Source organism: Myxocyprinus asiaticus, chromosome 21 (genome assembly GCF_019703515.2).
Source record: "Myxocyprinus asiaticus isolate MX2 ecotype Aquarium Trade chromosome 21, UBuf_Myxa_2, whole genome shotgun sequence".
Classification (NCBI taxonomy): domain Eukaryota; kingdom Metazoa; phylum Chordata; class Actinopteri; order Cypriniformes; family Catostomidae; genus Myxocyprinus; species Myxocyprinus asiaticus.
This window is the reverse complement of record NC_059364.1, coordinates 16,183,465-16,204,198: the sequence shown is the minus strand read 5'-3', so window position 1 is coordinate 16,204,198 and position 20,734 is coordinate 16,183,465. Positions and strand designations below refer to the sequence as shown.

General features: G+C 36.6%; 1 protein-coding gene across 1 annotated transcript; it reads right to left on the bottom strand.

Moving 5' to 3' along the window:
• Positions 1 to 675: 675 nt before the first annotated feature.
• c21h2orf50 (chromosome 21 C2orf50 homolog) lies at positions 676 to 6,995 on the bottom strand. Its single transcript, XM_051649002.1, has 3 exons — positions 6,225 to 6,995; positions 5,877 to 5,916; positions 676 to 1,733 (listed from the first exon to the last, which is right to left on the bottom strand). The coding sequence occupies exons 1-3, from the start codon at positions 6,452 to 6,454 to the stop codon at positions 1,536 to 1,538; spliced, it is 468 nt and encodes a 155-aa protein (XP_051504962.1). The 5' UTR covers positions 6,455 to 6,995; the 3' UTR covers positions 676 to 1,535.
• Between the last annotated feature and the right edge of the window lie 13,739 nt (positions 6,996 to 20,734).

The window sequence follows — 20,734 nt, the reverse complement described above, 5'->3', positions numbered from 1 at the left end:
TAGAATGTCAGAACTATTAGTGCACATGCTCTACATGTAACGGTAGCCAGCTGTTAGGTAGCTGTGCAGTGTGTAAACCTCACTCCCCTGGCCTCTGGCGACTGATATCAGAGGCTGTAGCATTTAGCTTCCTCGTGAGTGCGCCTGCCTCCCATTTTGGAGACCCCTGTTCGAATCTTGCTCAGAGCATGATGAGCAGGACCAGTTACAGTGGTGCTGTGACCTGGATGGGAGTGAGGTTTAAGGGGGTTAGTGTAACGTTAGCCAGCTGGTATGTGCTGTGCACTGTAAACCTCACTCTTTTAGCCTCAAGAGAAGCACTAGTGGCTGTATCCTTTAGCCTCCTAGTTAGTGTGCCCACCTCCAAGGCCGGAGACACTGGTTCGAATCCCTCTTGGAGCGGGCTGAGCAAGTCCGTTTAAATGTAGACACACTGAACTCTCATTTCCCGATCCCATTCACCCCTTTCTCTCACCCTCCTGTTTCTCTTCAATAAAGGCTTAAAAATATTTTTAATAAAAATTAGAGAAAAGAAAATAGATAAAACTGATAAAATCCTATTGTGAATGTGAACACACATTCGAACACAGCTCAAAAGAAGGCACACAAACTTCAGAGTTTTAAAGAACAAAAAAACTTTATTGGAACATATTTTGGCAAGATTTTTTTAAACATAAAGTGAAATGAATGTAATAATGTTGCTTCATTGCCTAACGGATATGCGTACGGATGTGGCTGAAATAAGAGTATTAAAATAAATGTGCATCTTAAAAAAAAAAAAATATATATATATATATATCGATATTTACGCATTGTATCGATAACATTGGATCGTTGGTTATTGGATCCATGCATCGATCCAGATCAAAGGATCGTTACACCCTTAATTAGCAGCTGTTTCTATGGACCGCGATACGTCCGCCATATTGGATAGGTCAAGAGATTAAAGTAAATGGAGAGATACAGTCTGCAAAAGTCTACTGTCTTTTCCAGTCAACTTTTTTTCCATAAACATTGGACAATATTTTAGATGATATAAAAAAAAATAATCCTGACTTCACTTCTAAAACAGTCCCTCCAGCAACCTGCAAATAAAGTCCTCTAAAAATGAATTTATCATGGCAAACATAATGAAATTAGCACCCAGTCAGTCAGTTCATTACATGATGAACTGTTTCACAAAAGCAGTTTATGCAGCGTTCTGAGGCTGTTCTTCTGACCGTTCCAAGATGGCGCTGCTGTTCACGTATCCGAACCAGCCGAATGAGGCATCTATGGAGGCTATTTCTATGGTAATTACACAAAATCGAATATAAAGGCAAAACGTTCACCTATGCTCTCAACACACTGCCACACAGCAAACACATACACAACCCGATATTCAGAGGTTGGCAGCATCACATCAGTGTGAGTTTGTCTAAATGTGGGCAGAGGCAAGAAAACAAACAGAAGGACCCAGGGGAAGGTCTCTAAAGAATGGTACAACTCTAGGACACTAAGGAGTGTTTCTTAAGAGACCCTGTGCCTGGTAAACATCAACAAGGTTGAATCTCTGGATTCCTTTTGGTCTTGCGGCAATTTGTTGTCAGGATTAGCAGATTGTCCATGCGAATCAGCTCCTTGCCCAGCTCAGTGTACAAACCACTGCCGAACATTTGGTTAGTAGTGTTTGGGACTCTATCTGAATGCAAAGACGTGGAGCTGGGGAGAGGATTTTCTGTTCGTGGATGACCCTGTGAGGGTGACAAGTAAAAATAAAAATAAATGAACAAGAACAACATATAGGCTTCATAATGTGGTACTCCCATTATAGAAATTCACCATGAAAATATTCACCTAAAATAATAATAAATTATAAATTTATTAAAGAATAAAAAGTAAATAAATAAATAAATAATAATATAAAAATAAAGATAACCATTTTATTGAGTAATGTCACTCTAGAGATCCTATAAATTAGAAGCAGAGTTGCACCTGCTTTTATTTCTTCTCTAAGTGACATTAATTGACACCATTAAAGGAGGAAAAAATAAGAATAGCTAATGAAACAATTAAACTTGAGCTCCAAACTCAAGAATTCATTCCATGCCCTCTGTTTGACCTTTTAAGTTATTTTATGGACCGGGGCAATTCTAGGATTTCAATCTTAGCGCTCAGCCCCCAATGACACAAAGATGTGCACATTTAATTAATTAAACTCTGTTGCATAGATTGTGTTTTATTTATTTTTCAACTGTTTTCATACAAGCTAGCCAGCAAATATTCATTCACTCAAACATTTATAAAGTTCTATGTATATATATATATATATATATATATATATATATATTTCACATTTTAGAATAATAGTAAAGTCATCAAAACTATGGAATAACATCAATGGAACTATGGGAATTATGTTGTGACTAAAAATTAAAAATAAATAAAAACTGTGTTATATTTTAGCATCTTCAAAGTAGTCACCCTTTGCCTAGAATTTGCAGACATGTACTCTTGACATTTTCTCAACCAACTTCTTGAGGTATCACCCTGGGATGCTTTTTAAACAGTATTGAAGGAGTTCCCATCTAAGCTGGGCACTTATTGGCTGCTTTTCTTTATTATTCGGTCCAAGTCATCAATTTCAAAAACTTTTTTTTTTAATAAAATTTTAGTTTTATAATTAAATAAATTAATATGTTGGCACAATTTTATTTTTTTCTACAAAATTAATTTCAAACATTTAAGCATATGCCTACAGATCAAAAGATTTTTAAGATCATGAGAAACATTTCAGTCAAGTGTTTAAAAACTTTTGACCGGTAGTGTGTATATATATATATATAAAATGAAACAGCTTGAAGAATATAGACAAACCATATATTATTGTAACTCTCTATTTATTGGCAACACATTTCATCTGTCCTAATCATTCCTTTATGTTCTCCATTTATTAACAAAAATTATAGAACACGAATCAATCATTTTGCAACTTCAATAGATTGAAGTTATATCAAACACCACTTTGATCAATTAGATAAAAGTCACATTTATTTAGTGGAGTGAATTAAAGGAATAATTCACCCAAAAAGGAAAATTCTCTCATAATTTTCTCACCCGTATGCCATCCCAGATGTGTATGACTTTTTTTTCTTCAGTAGAACACAAATGAAGATTTTTAGAAGAGTATCTTTCCTCTGTAGGTCCATACAATGCAAGTGAATGGGTGCCAACATTTTGAAGCTCCAAAAAACACATAAATCAGCATAAAAGTATTCCATATGATTCCAGTGGTTAAATCAATGTCTTAGTAAGTGATATGATAGGTGTGGGTGAGAAACAGATAAATATTTTGGTCAATTTTTACTATAAATTATCCTCCCTGCTTAGTCAATCTCCAATTTGAGGGTACTTCTCAAACGGAAGGCTGCAGCCTAGTAAGGCTATGTCCTTCCTAACCAAGTCCTTCTGAGGCTGTAAGCTAGGCTCCTCCTCAGCATTCAGTGCTAGAATGAGACGGCCTAGTAAGTATGCATGGCAAACCATATGCCTAGAACCAAGTGATATTTTTCTTTGTTTAGAAAACCCATATACTTCAGAAATGAGAAATATGTCCTTAATCCCTTAATTATTTTTAAAAAGGGCAGAAACCTTTATGAAGCAGTTTACTTTTTTCTCTCTCTTCAAGTTTTTATTCGCATTTGCAGCAATGACAATATGTAGAAAAATAAAAAATCCAAGTAGTTTAGACAGTACAACAAATTACAATATACAAAGAACAAAAAAAGAAATACAGTTAATAAAAGGGCAGTTACATGAATTTGAAAAGCATTACAATTTTTATAGTTTTTACAAGTCTAGGGTTCCATATTTTCATATTTGAAAGGGTTTAAATATAAATTCTAAGATCAGTGTTGCAAAATGTATTATATAAAGGCTTTTTTTGAGTGACTATCTTTGTGAATAAAACCTTTTGCTAAAATAATTTGGGACATGTGCAAAGGATTGTGGGTGACTAAAGGCCAAGAAGGATGCACCCGATGTATCCTCCAAAATATGGCAAACAAAGGCTGCGAAATGAGGCTGCCTTCCAAGGGTCCTCAGAATTGAGACGGCCTTCAACGGTGCTTGATGACGTGGCAGCCGAGATATCCAGACTTACGAGGCTGCAGCCTTCCAATTGAGAAGCACCCTAACTTTTAATTTCACATTCTTCTTGTGTTTTTTGTGATTCACTTTCTTCATGCATACGCCCCCTACTGGGCAGGGACTTAAATATTGATCTGTTTCTCACCCACACCTGTCATATCACTTCTGAAGATATGGATTTAACCACTGGAGTCTTATGGATTACATTTATGCTGTCTTTATGTGATTTTTGGAGCATCAGCATTTTGGCACTTGCATTGTATGGACCTACAGAGCTGAGATATTCTTCTAAAAATATTAATTTGTGTTCTGAAGAAAGTCATACATTTGGGATGGCATGAGGTGAGTAAATGATGAGAACATTTTTATTTTTGGGTGAACTATCCCTTTAACTCCAAATTATGTTTCTCTATCTGCCAATAACTCATTACTCGAGTCTTTTGAATTCATAAACCAAAAAAGATTTAAATTTTTTCACTGAAGCGTTCAGTGACAATGTTTGTAAATCACACCTTAACCAGTAGAAAATGAACTTCTTTTACGTGTTTTGAATGAGTCATTAATAAAGCACCGATTCATTCGCAAAGTATAGCTGAAGGATATACAGAGCCCCTAACCTAAACCTTTCCCTAATCCTAGCTGCAGGCCGGAAATCTCCAAATGTGGCGGAATCTCAAAAACAGGGCAGGGTTACTTCAGAAGGGTGCGGCTTACTCCAAAAGGGGGTTGTTCTTTTCTTATAAAACAGCAACTTTATCATGGTAAACTTGATAAAAGGATTGTTTAATGTAAAACATGTTGAAGATTAACAGACAGTCGGTCAATTCATTAGGTGATGAAGCATCTCCTTCATAGACATCCATTACAAAAAACGGCCTCTTGTCTCCTCGCCAGTGTACCACCCTATGCTATGCTATACTTGTAGGTACCCCTATGTAGGGTTCTGGTTAGGGAGTCTTTACTGGCGGTTTGTAGCTCCCGCTCCTTTTTGGAGCTGTGTGGAAGTGACAACCTGATTCAAGTAGGTATAGCTGCAGGCCGGAGACCTCCGAATTGGGGGTGGGGTTACTCCAAAAGGGGATGGGGTTACTCCAAAAGGGGGTTGCACCAACTCCAAAAGGGTTAAGGTTAGGGAAAGGGTTAGGTTATGGGCTCCCTATATCTTTAATGGCGATTTGGAGCTCATTCCCCTTTTTGGAGCAATGCCTGCAGATATATCCTTCTCCCCCGATTTGGAGTAGGCCCAACTCCCTTCTAGAGTAACTCCGCCCCTTCTGAAGTTACTCCGCCCTTTTTAGGAGTTTCCACCCCTGTTTGGAGATCTCCGGGCTGCAGCAATACATACTTAAGTCATTCACCACCGAAGCAAGTCTAATTATACTTTTTTTCAAATTTGCGGGTCTTCACATCTACTAGGATAATACAGAAGAGTGTTTAAGCATCATAAGTATTTTCCCCATAAATGAAAACAAAACATGTTGTGAACTGCTGTGCATGACCATACAAAATAACAACTACATTAGCCTAAACATAATTATGTGTTTCAAATACTTTCTTTTACTCATAATAATTAATCCAGCCACTTTCTCTCACTGTTAAACTTCACTGACAGGGTCTAGTAACGCATATGGATATGGACAATACAATATGTAAAATAATAATAATAATAATAATAATAATAATAAAACTTAGCAGCAATAATTGTTGGTTATTGCCATACAGTCGTCACCGATAAGAGGCAACCTTACCAGCTGGTCAAAGTTCTTTAGGAAACTCCAGTTCTTCTCCCTGTGATAAAACATTGATTGTTAGGCAACGAAATTAAGATAATTTGCGATAAAAGATGTGAAGCTTCATAGTAGCTTACTGTATGATGGTTGTGTGTGTACAGTAACCACGGCTTTATATAGTGAGTAAAGAACAAGAGATGAGTAACCGTAACGCACACCGTCCAGGGGGCGCCTGGTCAACTACAATCCTTCCCGTATCAAATAACGGGTCGAACAATGGTACATTAGTGGCGTTACTCCAAAGAAAGTGAGTGAAAAAACGGCAATAACATTTCTAAGAAAGTGAATAAAACGACGTTCATTTACCATTCCTTCACTCCGGTTCGCTCAGCGCGCACAAACTCTCTCCAAACCTGGTCCTGTTTTACTGGGTCTCGGGTGTCATCGTCTTGTGCCTGTATCTCGGTGTTTCGTGTCCTGCTCGCTGAATGCCTGAACACTGAGACGGAGGACTGCGAGGCAACAGGACCGTTTGGTCGGTCTGGTAAACGGTATCCAGCTGAAGTGGCGCGCCGCATGTTCCCTTTTCTATCCATCACTTACAGAAGGCCCTTAAACGTGTCAATCAAATACAAACTCATTGATGTATTAAGCTACTGTGAAATTCATTTTTACTTATTAAGCTCTGAATATTCTCTCAGCTTCAAGCGGTGCCACAACTTGTCGTTGTTCTGTTATGTCTGAGGCGCATGGATGTGTCGCGCACGCCAGTTACCAGCAATCACAACACGAGAGCTGCTGCTGCTGCCACACGGTTGCGCGGAGATTCGTTGCCTCTCTTGTTTACGCGGACCGTTTCTCCGGGGGACAGCCGGGTGATGCAGGGATACTCTTAAAGCTTTTGTTGATTTACGAGAAGGCAAGACATCCGCTGCAACAATTAGAGCAAATTAGGACAACAAAAGCCAAACACTTAAGGGGCCGTTCACAACAAATGCGTTTTTTGCGTTTGTGTAAACAGGCGTCTTTGACCGTTGCGCCGCGTCTCGCGTTTTTTAGACGAAGTGTCAAGTTAAAAAGAACATCCAACTGTTAAAAAAGCGTCCCAGGACACCCTTGTTCTGTTGTATTCGTTCAAGTTTCCTTGAAAACCCTACAAACAAGGGGCGTGATTTTGTGCAAATCTGTTTTTTTCCAAAGGCGAACTGTTTCATGGTGACATTTGACCTTTAAATGAGAGGTTATTGATATCACAGTACTGCTCTGCTACCAACAAAATTCTGCTTTGTTAGCTTTGTTTTGCCTCTCTATTTACTTTTATAAACATTTTGCAATATTACCTGTGCGGTATCATTTAAAATGTCAGTACATTAACTAACAGTTGTGTCTTGTTCTTGGATCATATGATGTGTAATGTGATACTCAAGATGGATGGACCAATTAACAGCTTGATTAAAAGATAGGTTTTAAGAAAAGGTATCAGAGACACAGCCAGGACCAGGAAGCAGGCCAAAAACTGGATCCACTGAGATAGCATCAAAGATGGCCACTAAACATAGTCCCTGTTATAAAAAGGCATGCGTACAGAGAGCAGCTGAGATACCCACGCTAGTAAGGTGTGACCTGCATGGAAATGAAGGACTATACAGAAAGGCTTACAGTGTTGCAGTTATGGCCAGGGACTAAAAACTATATGTTTTTCATTTCGGTTCATTCTGAGCAAAAACTGCATTTTTTTCGTTCCGGTTCAGAAGTTCCACAGCCTACTTTCCAAAAGGTTACCGGTTAGAACAAAATAAAAGAACGGTTAATAAGGTTATTTTTAAAATGACAGTACTCTGTGCTAAGGTGTGAGTGAATTAACAATTGCAGTGTGTTGCCAGATCTTGCAAGAGAAACTAATTATAAATAGTTGTTAAAAAGGTCTTCATTCACAGAATATGACATCAACAACAGGCAATTATAGGCAAAGAAATGTGTGATGCAGCAGTTTCCTTCAGGATCATAGCACATGTTTCATTTTTTCAGGCAACATGAAGTGGTGTAGTTCCAAAAATATACTGTGATAAACCCTTTGGTCTTTAGTTTTATGAAAAAAATATCAGAACAAAATTAACCGGTTATAACCGGTTAACAGCATTTAAAATAATGTTTTCACTCCAGAACAATTGAAAATCACTTTGTTCCAGATTTCAGTTACGTTCTGTTCGTTTTTGGTTTTCATTCCTTGAACCGTTTAAATCCTTGATTATGGCTATTGTTTGGTTTTGCAGGGTCTCGATGTGACAGTGTGTTGAAGCTCATATCTGCTGTCCGAAAATATTGTTTTGAAATCTAATACTATGTAATTATGTAATGTTGCTTCCATATAGCTTAAGAATTTAGTATGGATGAATAAGAAAAGGCTTTGACTTTATTTTCAATAATTAGTCTCTGAGAACATTCTGTCGTTTTGTTGTCCTCTTGACCTCAAGGGGGCGATATACTCCATATTTTGCAGCTTCCAGCTTATAAGCAGCAGCAGCAACAACAACAGGTAAATCACACAAATGTAAATGAAAGTAAGAGAGAAAGGTCAAGAAATATTTTTGAATCCAAGTTCATAATAAAATGTTGTAACATCAAAAGTAATTTGCTGGCTTTTTTCAGAGAGCAGCTTCTGCCTTGGAATGTGGACTGAATTGAGCCCATGTGTTTAATAATTTAGCTGTGTCCAGTAAAGCCTGTGATTCACTGTGACAGTAGATCTGACTTTAGCTTTTGGGTTGAATGTCAAACCTGCAGTGTGACAGACCGGTCCAGTTCTGCACATATAAGAACACCTAATGGAAATGATGTGTCCACATCAGACAGAGAACCTCAAATGTGACAGGACTTGAATAACCTGATTAAGATTTGCCATACAGATCATTAAACCTTTCCATATATATTTGATTTATCTAAACTGAAAAAATAAATAATTTTTATTTTGAAAGTTTTTTTCAATTTTTAATGATATAAAATCTACTTAAAGTGAGTGAGTAAATATAACTTAAACATTTCAGTTAATACAGTAGCTTTTACTTACAAATCTGATGTACATAGTACTTAAATAATATTACTAAAATTTTATGTGAACATTTTATTAGAACATTTCACATTTTGAACTTTCCTTATTAACAAAAGTTTAATAATATACCACAGTACATACGATGCCTCCCACAGGAAAGCATAATGTGGGCTATGTACTCTTTTAGACAATATATCATCTTGAATTATCATCTTGGCGAAGTTGTGCACGCAGACCTCAACACTCAGTGTACAAAACACGATGACGGTAACAATCAACAGATAATATTTTTTTATCATGAACGGGTCGAAAATTAACTTCAGATTTCAAATGTATAGTAACAACTAAATAAACAAATAAACTTGCAAACTTGAAACCATGCAAGCTCATTAATTATTCAAGCCCTGTGCATGCTGGAAACCCCAACTTCGAAAAGTTAAGTAAAATGTACTTATTTTATTTACGAGTAAAATATACTCAAATTAGCCAGTAAATATGACAAGGTTTTCTACTTTAGGATTGATACATGATGACACATTGTAAAGACAACAAACAAGCATAAATAATATTTACTTATAAGCTAGAACTTAAATTTTGTGATTGAGTACAAATGTAGAATTTATTTATTATTTTCAAGTTTACACTTAATCTAACTTATTAAACGTAGAAAGTATTTAATCTTTTCTGCTATATCTACTTCACCACAAAATATATTTTTTTCAGTGTATTTCAACAAAAGAAATGGCCAACTTTCTATCATATCAGTTGTGTATTTAATAAAACTGTTTTTAAAGATTAAGCTGTTTTGAATTTATGAATCAAAGAAATGGATCTGATCATTATGGTAGTAACTGGCATTCACAGATCCACACAAGTGCTGTCACTTAGTACATGTATTGTTAAGGTTTTTTTCCCCCCAAAATGCAAAACCCAAACACATTTGTCACTGAATTAAAAATGCATGTAACTATCCCACAGTCAAAAAACACCAAAAATGCAATATGTATTGATGATGACAGATTATATACATTGCAGAGGATGATTTTGGTGAAGATATACTGTATGTGATATTGTCAGGTTGTTGGAGCTACAGAAAAGATTGATGAGTTTGTTGGATGTTTGATCTTTTATAAAGTGTAATACTGATATTTTCTCAGATTTATTGTCAGAGCTACTAACACAGACTTACCCCACTAACACACACAAAAACAGCAGGATGAGACATCTGTATGCTCCTGTTTTTAAATATTCTTTCTGCCTACCTCCATATTGATTTGCAAGACCCTTGTGGGGTGCTGTCGTCTTTGAGTCCATTTTAAGCGCAGCTTACTCATCATTCCCAACCAATTACTGCCTTTCACCATGAACGCATTTAATGAAGCGATTAGAGGCAATTTTTCCGATGAATAGATATCCGATTCCTGACACGCAACACCCACACACATCTTCCCAACAGCCTCATTCAAGCTGACAATTGTGGGAAAAAGTGAGAAGCCATAGAACAAAAGAGACTAAATCCCTCTCTGCATGCTACAATATGATCAGAGGAGGACTTTTTCAGACTTGTTTTACCAGTGTAAATCTGTCTTTTTTTTCCCTTTTTTTATTTTATTTTTATTTAGAATGGTAGACCCACAGCTCTGTCAGTAGTTTTTTTTTTTCTCTGCTCTTTGGAGACTGCTAATTAACTTAAAAAGAGTTTATCCTTATATCCTCAAAAGAACCTCCTACACATTCACAATCTGACTTTATTTTCATCAGATGGTGAGAAAAAAATCACTGCTAATACCAACTGCATGTGTCCACTGTATGTGCATGAGATAAAAAGAGAGAAAAAAACAGCAGAAAAAGACAGCCAAACAAGTATATAGAGTGTATATGTGTATGTGTGTGTGTGTGTGTGTAGCCTTAAATATATGCCTGAGAAATGTTCACTGGCATGAGAAATTGCATGTGGGTGTTTGGAAGAGATGTGGTTTCTTCGGTATCATTAATATCTCAGACATTTTAATTTAACACCACACTGTGTCCCAGGGAAAACCTGACACCTGACATAAACAGCTCTATGTAACCACATGACATAACCATACAATACGCCATATAACAACCACAGACATGATGTCTAAAGCAATAATGTATCTATATATCCTACTAGAGTGTGTTTATTTTATATGAAGACAGAGCATCCATACTTGTTATTATCAATCTGTAATGCACTAAAATACACCAAAATCTCAACCTGTGTATGTGTGGAATTCTCCTGTAGGTTCTCTTCCTACAGTGTGATCATATCTGACAGCAGTCAGTCATTATGTCTTATGGCCAAATAAAAAACATAACAGCATCAAAGTTCGGTGAATAAGAGGTTTATAAATTACTTGCAACTGAACTTGACAGACACTGATCACCATGCATTTTTACTGTCACAGCTCTGACATTCTGACAGTAACTCCAGTCCATTTGTGTTCCAAGGGACAAAAGGCATATACATTTCGAAGATCATGGTTGTGGAGGACAGAACATTCACTAAACTAAGTAAACAAAACAACAATCACTAAGAGACAAAAACACAGCAGCAATAAGTCCTGAAGATTACATGCTTTTGAATCTAGTGACCATTTAACAGCCAATCTGGATGCCAGACTGCCAATAAAGATCGTTCATGAAAAAACTTTCAAGGCTTTAATTAACTTGCTGATCACATGTGCTTTAAGAAGTAAATGGTTCTCTCTTTATCCTTTGAGACCACAGTGTCACATCTGCAGGACATGGTTCTCCTGCTCCCAGTACACACAGGCTTAATATAGAACCCCTCAGACCATAGTTAGGTGGGTAAGCACTGAAAAAGAGAGATAAATGGATAATAGAAAATGAACTGATCACCCCAGGAGCTCATACCTCTGCCCCCATCATTTCCACCTAATCACAGGTCAGACTCAGGTGTGCCAGATAAAAGAATGTGCTGACAGCCCTATAATTTAATCTAATTTCATTTAAATGATTCTCACTGCTCTGGAACTTACATTTGCACATAATGTAACAACTATGCAAATACAAAAGAAATGTGCACAGAAATGAATCATGGAAGACTGTTTTCCAGGTGTTATCATAAAGCTTTTGACTGAACCACTGAAATTGCTTCTCATTGATTTAACCTGGATATGTAAACTTCAAAAATGTAATCAATGTTTTAATTAGTTAGCCTCACAGCAAGAATGTCCCGGGTTCGAGTCCCGGCTCAACTGGGCCTTTCTGTGTGGAGTTGCATGTTCTCCCTGTGTTTGCGTGGGTTTCCTCTGGGTGCTCCGGTTTCCCCCACAAGTCCAAAAACATGCAGGTTAAATGAACTGGAAACTCCAAATTGCCCCATAGGTATGAGTGAGAGACCCCCCAGCCACTGGGGGTTGCATCAGGAAGGGCATCCGGCGTAAAACCTGTGCCAAGTTAAATATGCGGATCACGGATGGACCATCCACTGTGGCAACCCCTAACAGGAGCAGCCGAAAAAGAAGAAGTTTTAATTAGTTAGCTAATTAGTTCTAGTTTCAAGCTGTGTAACTCATTTACAGTTCATACCAACTCTATGATGTTTAGGCATTTAGAACAAATGCAAGCAGCACAAACACATGTGCACAGAATGTATAATGTATAGTAAATATGTACAACATGTAATGTAATACAGTTACAATCAAAATTATTCAACCACCCCAAGACAGTAAGGATTTACAAAGGTAAGCTTTTCTGATGACCCAGAATTTTTAAACTTTACATCTATATCAGTTGAGTGACACATTCAAAGTCATAGTGTGAATATATGACCTAATATTTGTAAATAGCAGGATATTTAAAAAAATACAGCCATGTCATAATTATTCAACCCTTATTGCATGTAGCTGTTTCTTAAATCGGTAAGGCTACACAAGTAATTGTTTTAAAACTAAATTAAGTCATCAATCTGCAATGGCACTTATTTAAGTTTTAAAATTTAAGTTTAGCATTGTAAGCAAAAATGTATTTCTATGCAAAAAATGCAATTAAATATAAGCTGTCTCAAAAGCTAATAGAGGAGATTATTTCATTACACAAGAAAGGTCATGGCTAAGAGGCACTTCGATTTCCAACAGACAAAGTTGGCAGCACCATTCATACATTTTTTAAATATGGTACAACAGCAACCTTCTTGTGGTGTGGAAGAAAGCAAAACTTCACCAAGGGAAATGTTGACTTGAATATTCAAGAAGTAATAGGAAAGAAGTAGGAAAGACCTGTGGAGTCCTGGAAGAAGGTTTTATAGACGTATGACACTAAACTGAAAATGAGTTTTAGACCCATGGATCAGCAGTACATCTGGAGTAAGATGACAAGGTGATGACAAGAACAACACCATCTCCACAGTCAAGCATGGAGGTGGGTCAGTCCTGTTATAGGGGTGTTTTGCGGCTGCAGGAAACGGCTATCCTGACTATGTGACTGACACCATGGATTCTTTCAGGTATCAGGCCATTTTGGCATGAAAAATGTAATGCCTTCAGTGTGTAAATTGAAGCTCGGTGATCACTGGACTTTTCAGCAAGACAATAACACCAAGGATACATCCATGTTGTCCAAAATCTGATTCAGGGTTAGGTCGTGTAATGTCCTTAAATGGCCCTTTCAGTCCATCATTAAAATCCCATTGCAAACCTTTGTTGGGATTTCAAGGAAGCAGTGGCAGCACAGAAACCAAAGAATGTCAATGAGCTGGAAGCTTTTGCTCATGAGAAATGTGTAAAAATGCTAATAGAGAGGTGTCCGAAGCCTGAGAACACTTACCTGAAACATTTATTTGCTGTTATTAAGGATAAAGGATGCTCCACAAATTATTGACTTTGGGGGTTGAATATTTTTGACATGACATTTGTGGAGAGAATTAGTTATTTTTTATTTTAAAATTTGGGTAAACTGAACTCCTTGTTCTCAAAATTATTCAAATGTGTATGAAAAACTTACTTCGACTGTTTACTGAGGTTTTAGTTGATGTGTTTTAATTCACATCACCAGAATGTATTGCTGGTCAGCGGGGTTGAATAAATTTGATTGCAACTGTATGTTTTGAGGGCAAATATTGCAATATTTTTGCAACAGCCCTGCCACGAGTGATCCCTTTTGTTGCTTTTTGCACTGTGTTTTACTGTTTCTTTAGATACTATTTTCAAAAATACACAAATAACATTATTCCACCAAATGATTCAAATCCACCAGTGATTCAATTACACATATACTGTTAAAAAGTCTACTCTAGAAAAGACTGACTTTTATTTATTTATGTATTTATTTATTTATTTATTTTGCAAATCTTGCTGTGTGTTTATCATTAATTCTAAACAATGACGTCAAGTGCAAAAGAGTGACACACATCACTGGAAATCACGTTGCCTTTTTTTAGAAGCAGGAACATTTTTCAACTCTGGTGAGGCCTTGGCTCACTTTCAAGCAGAAAAAAACAAGAGAAAAGATTAAGATTAATATTAGGTGGTGAACTTTTCTATCAAATATTCCAAAAAAACAAAGAGGTGGGTCAAAGTGCTTTATCAAAAAAGACCCCATCACGTCATTCTCCCTCCTCTTAGTCTTAGATTTTCCTCCCACACATAAGATTGGAGGCTTCCACCACACAAGACATTGACCCCCTGACTAATAATGAGTCTGAGATGGCTTCCGTTGTTCCTTTTTTTAGGATTGTCTCTCTGGGTTGCAGTCCGATGACCCTCTCTAAAGCTGTTATATAATTGCTATTTTTCTCCACACCCTCTCCACAGAGAGATGGAGGCATGATGACTGTAATTATCTTGCCGCAAAGCAGACAAAACGGGTGAGCGTCTACTGCCCGCCTGGCAGAGGAAATGGTAAAACCTAATTTTGCTCTTTTTTTCTCCCTTCTGTTTCATTATGTCCTTTTCTCTGTCTTTGCTTAATTTGCTAATTACTTTTGCAAAACCACTGAATATTAAATACTCATATTTGTTTGAGTGCATGTAGGCCATACTTGTTTACAGTATGTGAAAGATTTGATAAAATGGCTTGTGTGCCCATGTTAATGTAGAGTAGGCATGTCAACAGGCATTCGTGTGTATGATCAGCATACAAATTTCTGTCGTGTTTTACAGCAAAAATATCTAAACACCATCAAAATAAGATACATTTTCTTGAGAAGCAAAATTTCATTAGATACACACTCACCGAGCACTTTATTAGAAACAAGATGGTCCTAATAAAGTGCCTGATGTGATCTTCTTCTGTTGTAGCCCATCCGCCTCAAGGTTCAATGTGTTGTGCATTCTGAGATTCTGTTCTGCTCACTACAATTGTACAGAGTGGTTATCCGAGTTACCGTAGCCTTTCTGTCAGCTCGAACCAGTCTGGCCATTCTCCGTTGACCTCTTTCATCAACAAGGCTTTTCTGTCCTCAGAACTGCTGCTCACTAGATGTTTTTGCCACCATTCTGAGTAAACTCTAGAGACTGTTGTGTGTGAAAATCCCAGGAGATCAGCAGTTACAGGAATACTCAAACCAGCCCGTCTGGCACTAAAAATCATGCCACAATCAAAATCAAATTTTTCCCCATTCTGATGGGTGAAATGAACATTAACTGAAGCTCCTGACCTGTATCTGCTTGATTGTATGCATTGCATTGCTGCCACATTATTGACTGATTCGATAATCGCATGAATAAGTAGGTGGACAGGTGTTCCCAATAAAGTTCTCAGTGAATGTATATAAAACTAGTTTTCAGAGAATATATCTTGAGTTATGATTTTTCTTACATCATCTGCAAATGTGTTTTTCTTGTTTTAAGCATAAATCTAAGATAATGTTGTGATTATTATGCTTAAAACAAGAAACCATTGAGGTAAGAAAATAAACTTAATTGATTTTCAGATATATTCTCTGAAAAAAGGTCTAGTTATTGTAGATAATTCAGCTTCTAATGTAAATGTATCTTGTTTTTTAGAAAGACAAAATCCAATATATATATATATATATATATATATATATATATATATATATATATATATATATATATATCTTCTTTTTTTGTAGTGTTGCGTTGTAACTTGTGGCAGTTGAATTGAGCCCCTGCCGGTTTCCCCTTAGATACGACTAATCAGCCATTTAATTACACAGGCTTCTGTTTGTATTCAGCATTTATGGGCTTTTACATGCTTGAAGACAGTAATTAAATAGCAGTTTAGGAAATTAAGAAAGAGAAAGAGAACAAGAGAGAGATAAGAATGATAGAGACAAACGATTTAGATCAGGATGACATTGTCAGATAAAAAAGTAATAGTGTATCATTTGTTACTGGAGGTTATGTCATATATGAAGTCCTTTCTTTTTCTCTACCTTTGTGCTCTCTGTCTGTGTTGAGTTTTGCCTCTTATATTTCTCCCAGTGCCTCAAGTTTCTTCAGGCGACAGGAAGCTTGATCATACAGCTTGGTAACTAAGCAACAACTTACCAACCACGCTCTAAAATTAGGGAAGAGATGACGTCAAGGCAACCAAAACAAAATCATATGAACATTAAAATGCACACGTATCAGCCAGGAGAACATTCACATTGACCAGCCAGCTTTCATACTTTAATCAACAGCATGTAACTCCATGATTTCCCCACAAAAAAGGCAAAAATAGACCTGCCATAGAGCTGCACATAACCTTGCAAAAGTAATATGCCGACAGTCATTCACACTACAGAATAAAGTCACGAATCAAAGAAAGGCAGCCCTTCTGTTTTAGTAAACTGCCCTAGTTATAGCACAGTCAATGAAACAAACAAGGCTTATTTTTTCTGTTCAAAATCTTCTTAATTACTTTGCTAATCTATCCAAATGAGATGCATCCAGAGTGTTTATTTTTTAATCAGTCAGTCGTAGAAGCAAATGACCTTGCATATGATCTCTTTGACCCCACACAAGGGCGTAGATTTGGCTTGAACATTGTGTGTGTGTGTGTGTGTGTGTGTGTGGGGGGGGGGGGGGGTGTCCACCTCAAAACAAACTTTCACTGGCCTTCTTCAATAACAAACTGTTTGCTTTTTATGTATGTTTTTAAATCATCTTTCATCTTATGCAGCTGACCCATGTTAGATTGGAATTAAGACACAGAAACCAAAGTACCAAGTCAACAGATCAACAAATTTTTAGAACCACCTAAAAATGGAAGCACCATTTTGAACTTTCTAAATCGCACTTTCATTGTAACTGAAGTCAGGCTGTCCCTGCCCACATACACTGAAAGAGAGAGAGTCAAAAACCAGGGTGTAAGGCAGCGATCACCAATTAGCAGACCGCAGTCTGGGACCGGACCCCAACTTGGTTTCATCCAGACTGCAAGGCATCATGATAATGGTTGCCCCATCTTACCGTTTCTACAGTTTAAGTGAGCAGCGTGTCAAAACTACGGAGCTGTACACACCAAGCTAATTAATATTTTTCTCTACCGCCAAACATGCTTCATTCCCGCTCCCCATTCTGCGCGTTTCCTCTCTCTCCCTGCTATAGACATAAGGTGCCACATAAACTCTGATAAGCAGAGTTGCAGGCGTGGTTATTTGAACAGAAAACAAAAATGAAGTAAAGTGAAAATCTGTCTCATATATGACTCCGAAGGTTCAGCTAAGGCAGGTTTGTGACAGGACAAGTTAATGTGGCGCCAATAAAACATTTTTTCCCTGTCTAAATTTAGCTTCGTTAATCAGCATGTTACAAGCCTTTCATAATAAACAAACAGATTTTTGTTCTAATTTTGTGAAAATTAATCAAATATGTCATCATCTATATATGTTCAGTATATACAGGTTTCACAGCCATACTGACTATAGACACCAGTTAAGTCAACCCGATCTCATGAAAAGTCGTACATAATTTACGAGTTGGCTTTTTCGTATGGTCTCGCATGATGTTGTCAGAATTCATCACGTGCAAATTCCCAGATGTCTAATGCGGAAGTAAGCATGAGTTCCGCACACGAGGTATTAAGGACATACTTATTATATTATGCCCTTACCCAAACCCCTTATCTAAACTTAACAGTCAGCAGAGTGTGTAAACATGATAGGAAGCTGCTGTGTGTGACAGAAGCAAGTAACTGTCGCATATTAGATGGAAACGATGTCCAGCGATGTCATTGGCTGTAATGGAAGTCATAGGAATTCAAACGAGTGCAGTCACACAATATCAAACAAATTAGCCAAATTTAGAAAAGTCGTACGAATCCTGACAATTTCACCATGAGAGTGCGTTGGATTAAGTTATTATTATCCGGACATTTGCTGGGAATGAAATGGAGAGATCGGATCTCTTGGAACTTTAATTGAATGCCCCTGGTGTAAGGTAAGCCCTAATGTCCCTTAGCTTAAAATGACCAGGTGGATCACACAATACCCTTAGATGCAGATTCTAAAGTCTTGACTGTTGGATACACCAGTGAAGAGAAGCACTAAACATAACTAGACTGGTATTAAAAAAGATTTTTCCATGTCAAGGAGAGGGCTCATGTGGGCACCACATTTAAAAATATCTGTTTTTTTTTTTCTTTTAAACCTGAAGTTTGTAAACTGAAGAAAAAATATATGTTTTTATTTTTTCTATTTTTAGGTCACTAATCAAATGAAAGCAAATTTTTGACACTGACCTTCTTAACTGCTTTGTTCAAGATGTCAGCTTGTATTAACAGTCTCATGAAAATTCGTAAGAATAGCACTAGATGCTGAATTCCTAAGAAATTCACATTCCTACGAAAACACCAACCAATCACGTATGTTTCCCTTGTCTCCTTTGAAACCCTCATATTTTCTTTCTTCTGTCATACACAAAAAGTATGTCAGAAATTGTGACGAGAACCCAAACGCAGATAGCCAAAATGCTTTAAACGGAACTTTATTAAAAGGAAAAGATGTACAAAACAAATCAGGGGAAAAAATAAACCCATCAAAAACAGGTGGCTGGATCCCGATACTAAAAGAATCTCAAGAATGTTGGGATCTTGACAAAGTATTTATCAATTACAAACATGGTCATAGGTTCAAATGTATGGTTAGATTTAAGTATGGGGTTTAGGTTAGGGGTTAAAATGTCTAAATATATCAAGAACGCACGTTCTGAACCCGGAAGTTTCGCTTTCTTCTGTCATACACAAAAGTGCTGTCTATATTACTATCATGGTTAGATTTAGGGTCTGGGTAAAGTGTTAAACTTTTTGTTGGGTTAACCTTTGCCTCAACACATTTAGTTTAACAAGGAAGAAACTAAACATTGGTGTCTACAACGACACGAGGTAAGCGTATGTTTGGTTGGTGTACAAATCATTCTTTTCCATATGAACATCATATGATCCCGATTCTCATGAGATCGGGCTGGCTTTTATTGCTTCATTAAAAAAGTGCTCTTTCGAACAATTCTCAAATCATGATAACATGGATCATCAGTTTTTGCAAAAACTTGTGGAGTCCATGCCAGTTTGAGTGAATTCTAAACAGTATTGGGAAAGTTACTAAACAAAGTAATCCACTACAAATAACTAATTATCTAAAATTGTAATCATATAACTTTACTGATTACTTCATTGAAAAAGTAATCACATTACTAATTACTTTACTATTTACTTTACTATTACTTTTGTTTTTCCACTCAACAAATTTGAAATGTCCATTTTTTCCTTGTTCATTGTCACACACCCTTGAGCTGTCACAGAAATGCAAACAGACGTACATATGAACATATTAATACACATTTTATTTGTATTACATTTAAATACTATTATTTTAGAAATATTTGTAACCCAAGTAATTACTTTCATTGTAAATCAGTAACTGTAATCTGATTACAAGAATTTAAAATGTAATGTGTTTAACTACTTTTTGTGCCTAAAAGTAATTAGATTACAGTAACTAATTATTTTGTAATCCAATTACACCCAACACTAATTCCATATATGAAGAGATTTCTAAAATGAATCAGTGATTAAACTGACTTGCTGTGATTAGTTGGATTAAAGATATAATTCATTTGTTAATCCTATATTTGGCTTTATTATAAGGTAAAATGTAATGTTAACAGCCTGGTCTCACGAAAATAACGTGACTGTGGCAACATTTTTGCAAAATGAAATGATGTGCCTTATTACACGTTTGGCTGCAGTTTCCCAGTAAAATGTCCAGAGGGGGCCACCAAAAGCAAGTGAAGTCGTAATCAGACAAGGTTTTTAATGTGAACTTTAATAAATGGAGGTTTTAATGAGTAAAACGTAAATCTGTAAACTAAAACTTTAATCGCAACGTAACTATTAGTGATCTATAATGAAATGAGAGGTGAATAAAACAGACATTCTTACCCTTTACCAATGCATAAACTTAACCGATAGTGTTCAAAAACAAAATGAGAAATGACACTTCTATGACACTCTCGTCTCATGTGTCAGCTTGCATACTTGTCTGAGTCCAAAGTCCATGTCGAGGTGCCTACAGTAGTGGCCAAAAGTGATGTCCGGAGGGGATATTTGCACAATATTTGCTTTTAATGACCGTACAGGTTCGATTAAACCATCAAAATATGAGAAGTATGTAATAATGGGAAGAAGAAATCACTAAAGTTGGTTAAGGTATTTAACTGACAAAATTATTTGGCAAAAAATGCAAACTACAGCGTATCATGGAATATGGGTTTTATGCTAATATGCAAAAAATGCATAGAAAAACAAAAAGCTCACAAGACATAAAGCATACATTGACTACAATGTAATCAGTTATTAATATTTTGTTGGTCCTCCCTTGTTTTTGATTACAGCA

Coding starts and splice junctions, on each gene's coding strand:
- c21h2orf50 (XM_051649002.1), bottom strand. CDS start 6,454: ATGGATAGAAAAGGGAACATGCGGCGCGCCACTTCAGCTGGATACCGT. Junction 5,917..6,224: donor CGAACCGGAGTGAAGGAATG/GTAAATGAACGT, acceptor GTTTTATCACAG/GGAGAAGAACTGGAGTTTCC. Junction 1,734..5,876: donor TAAAGAACTTTGACCAGCTG/GTAAGGTTGCCT, acceptor TCACCCTCACAG/GGTCATCCACGAACAGAAAA.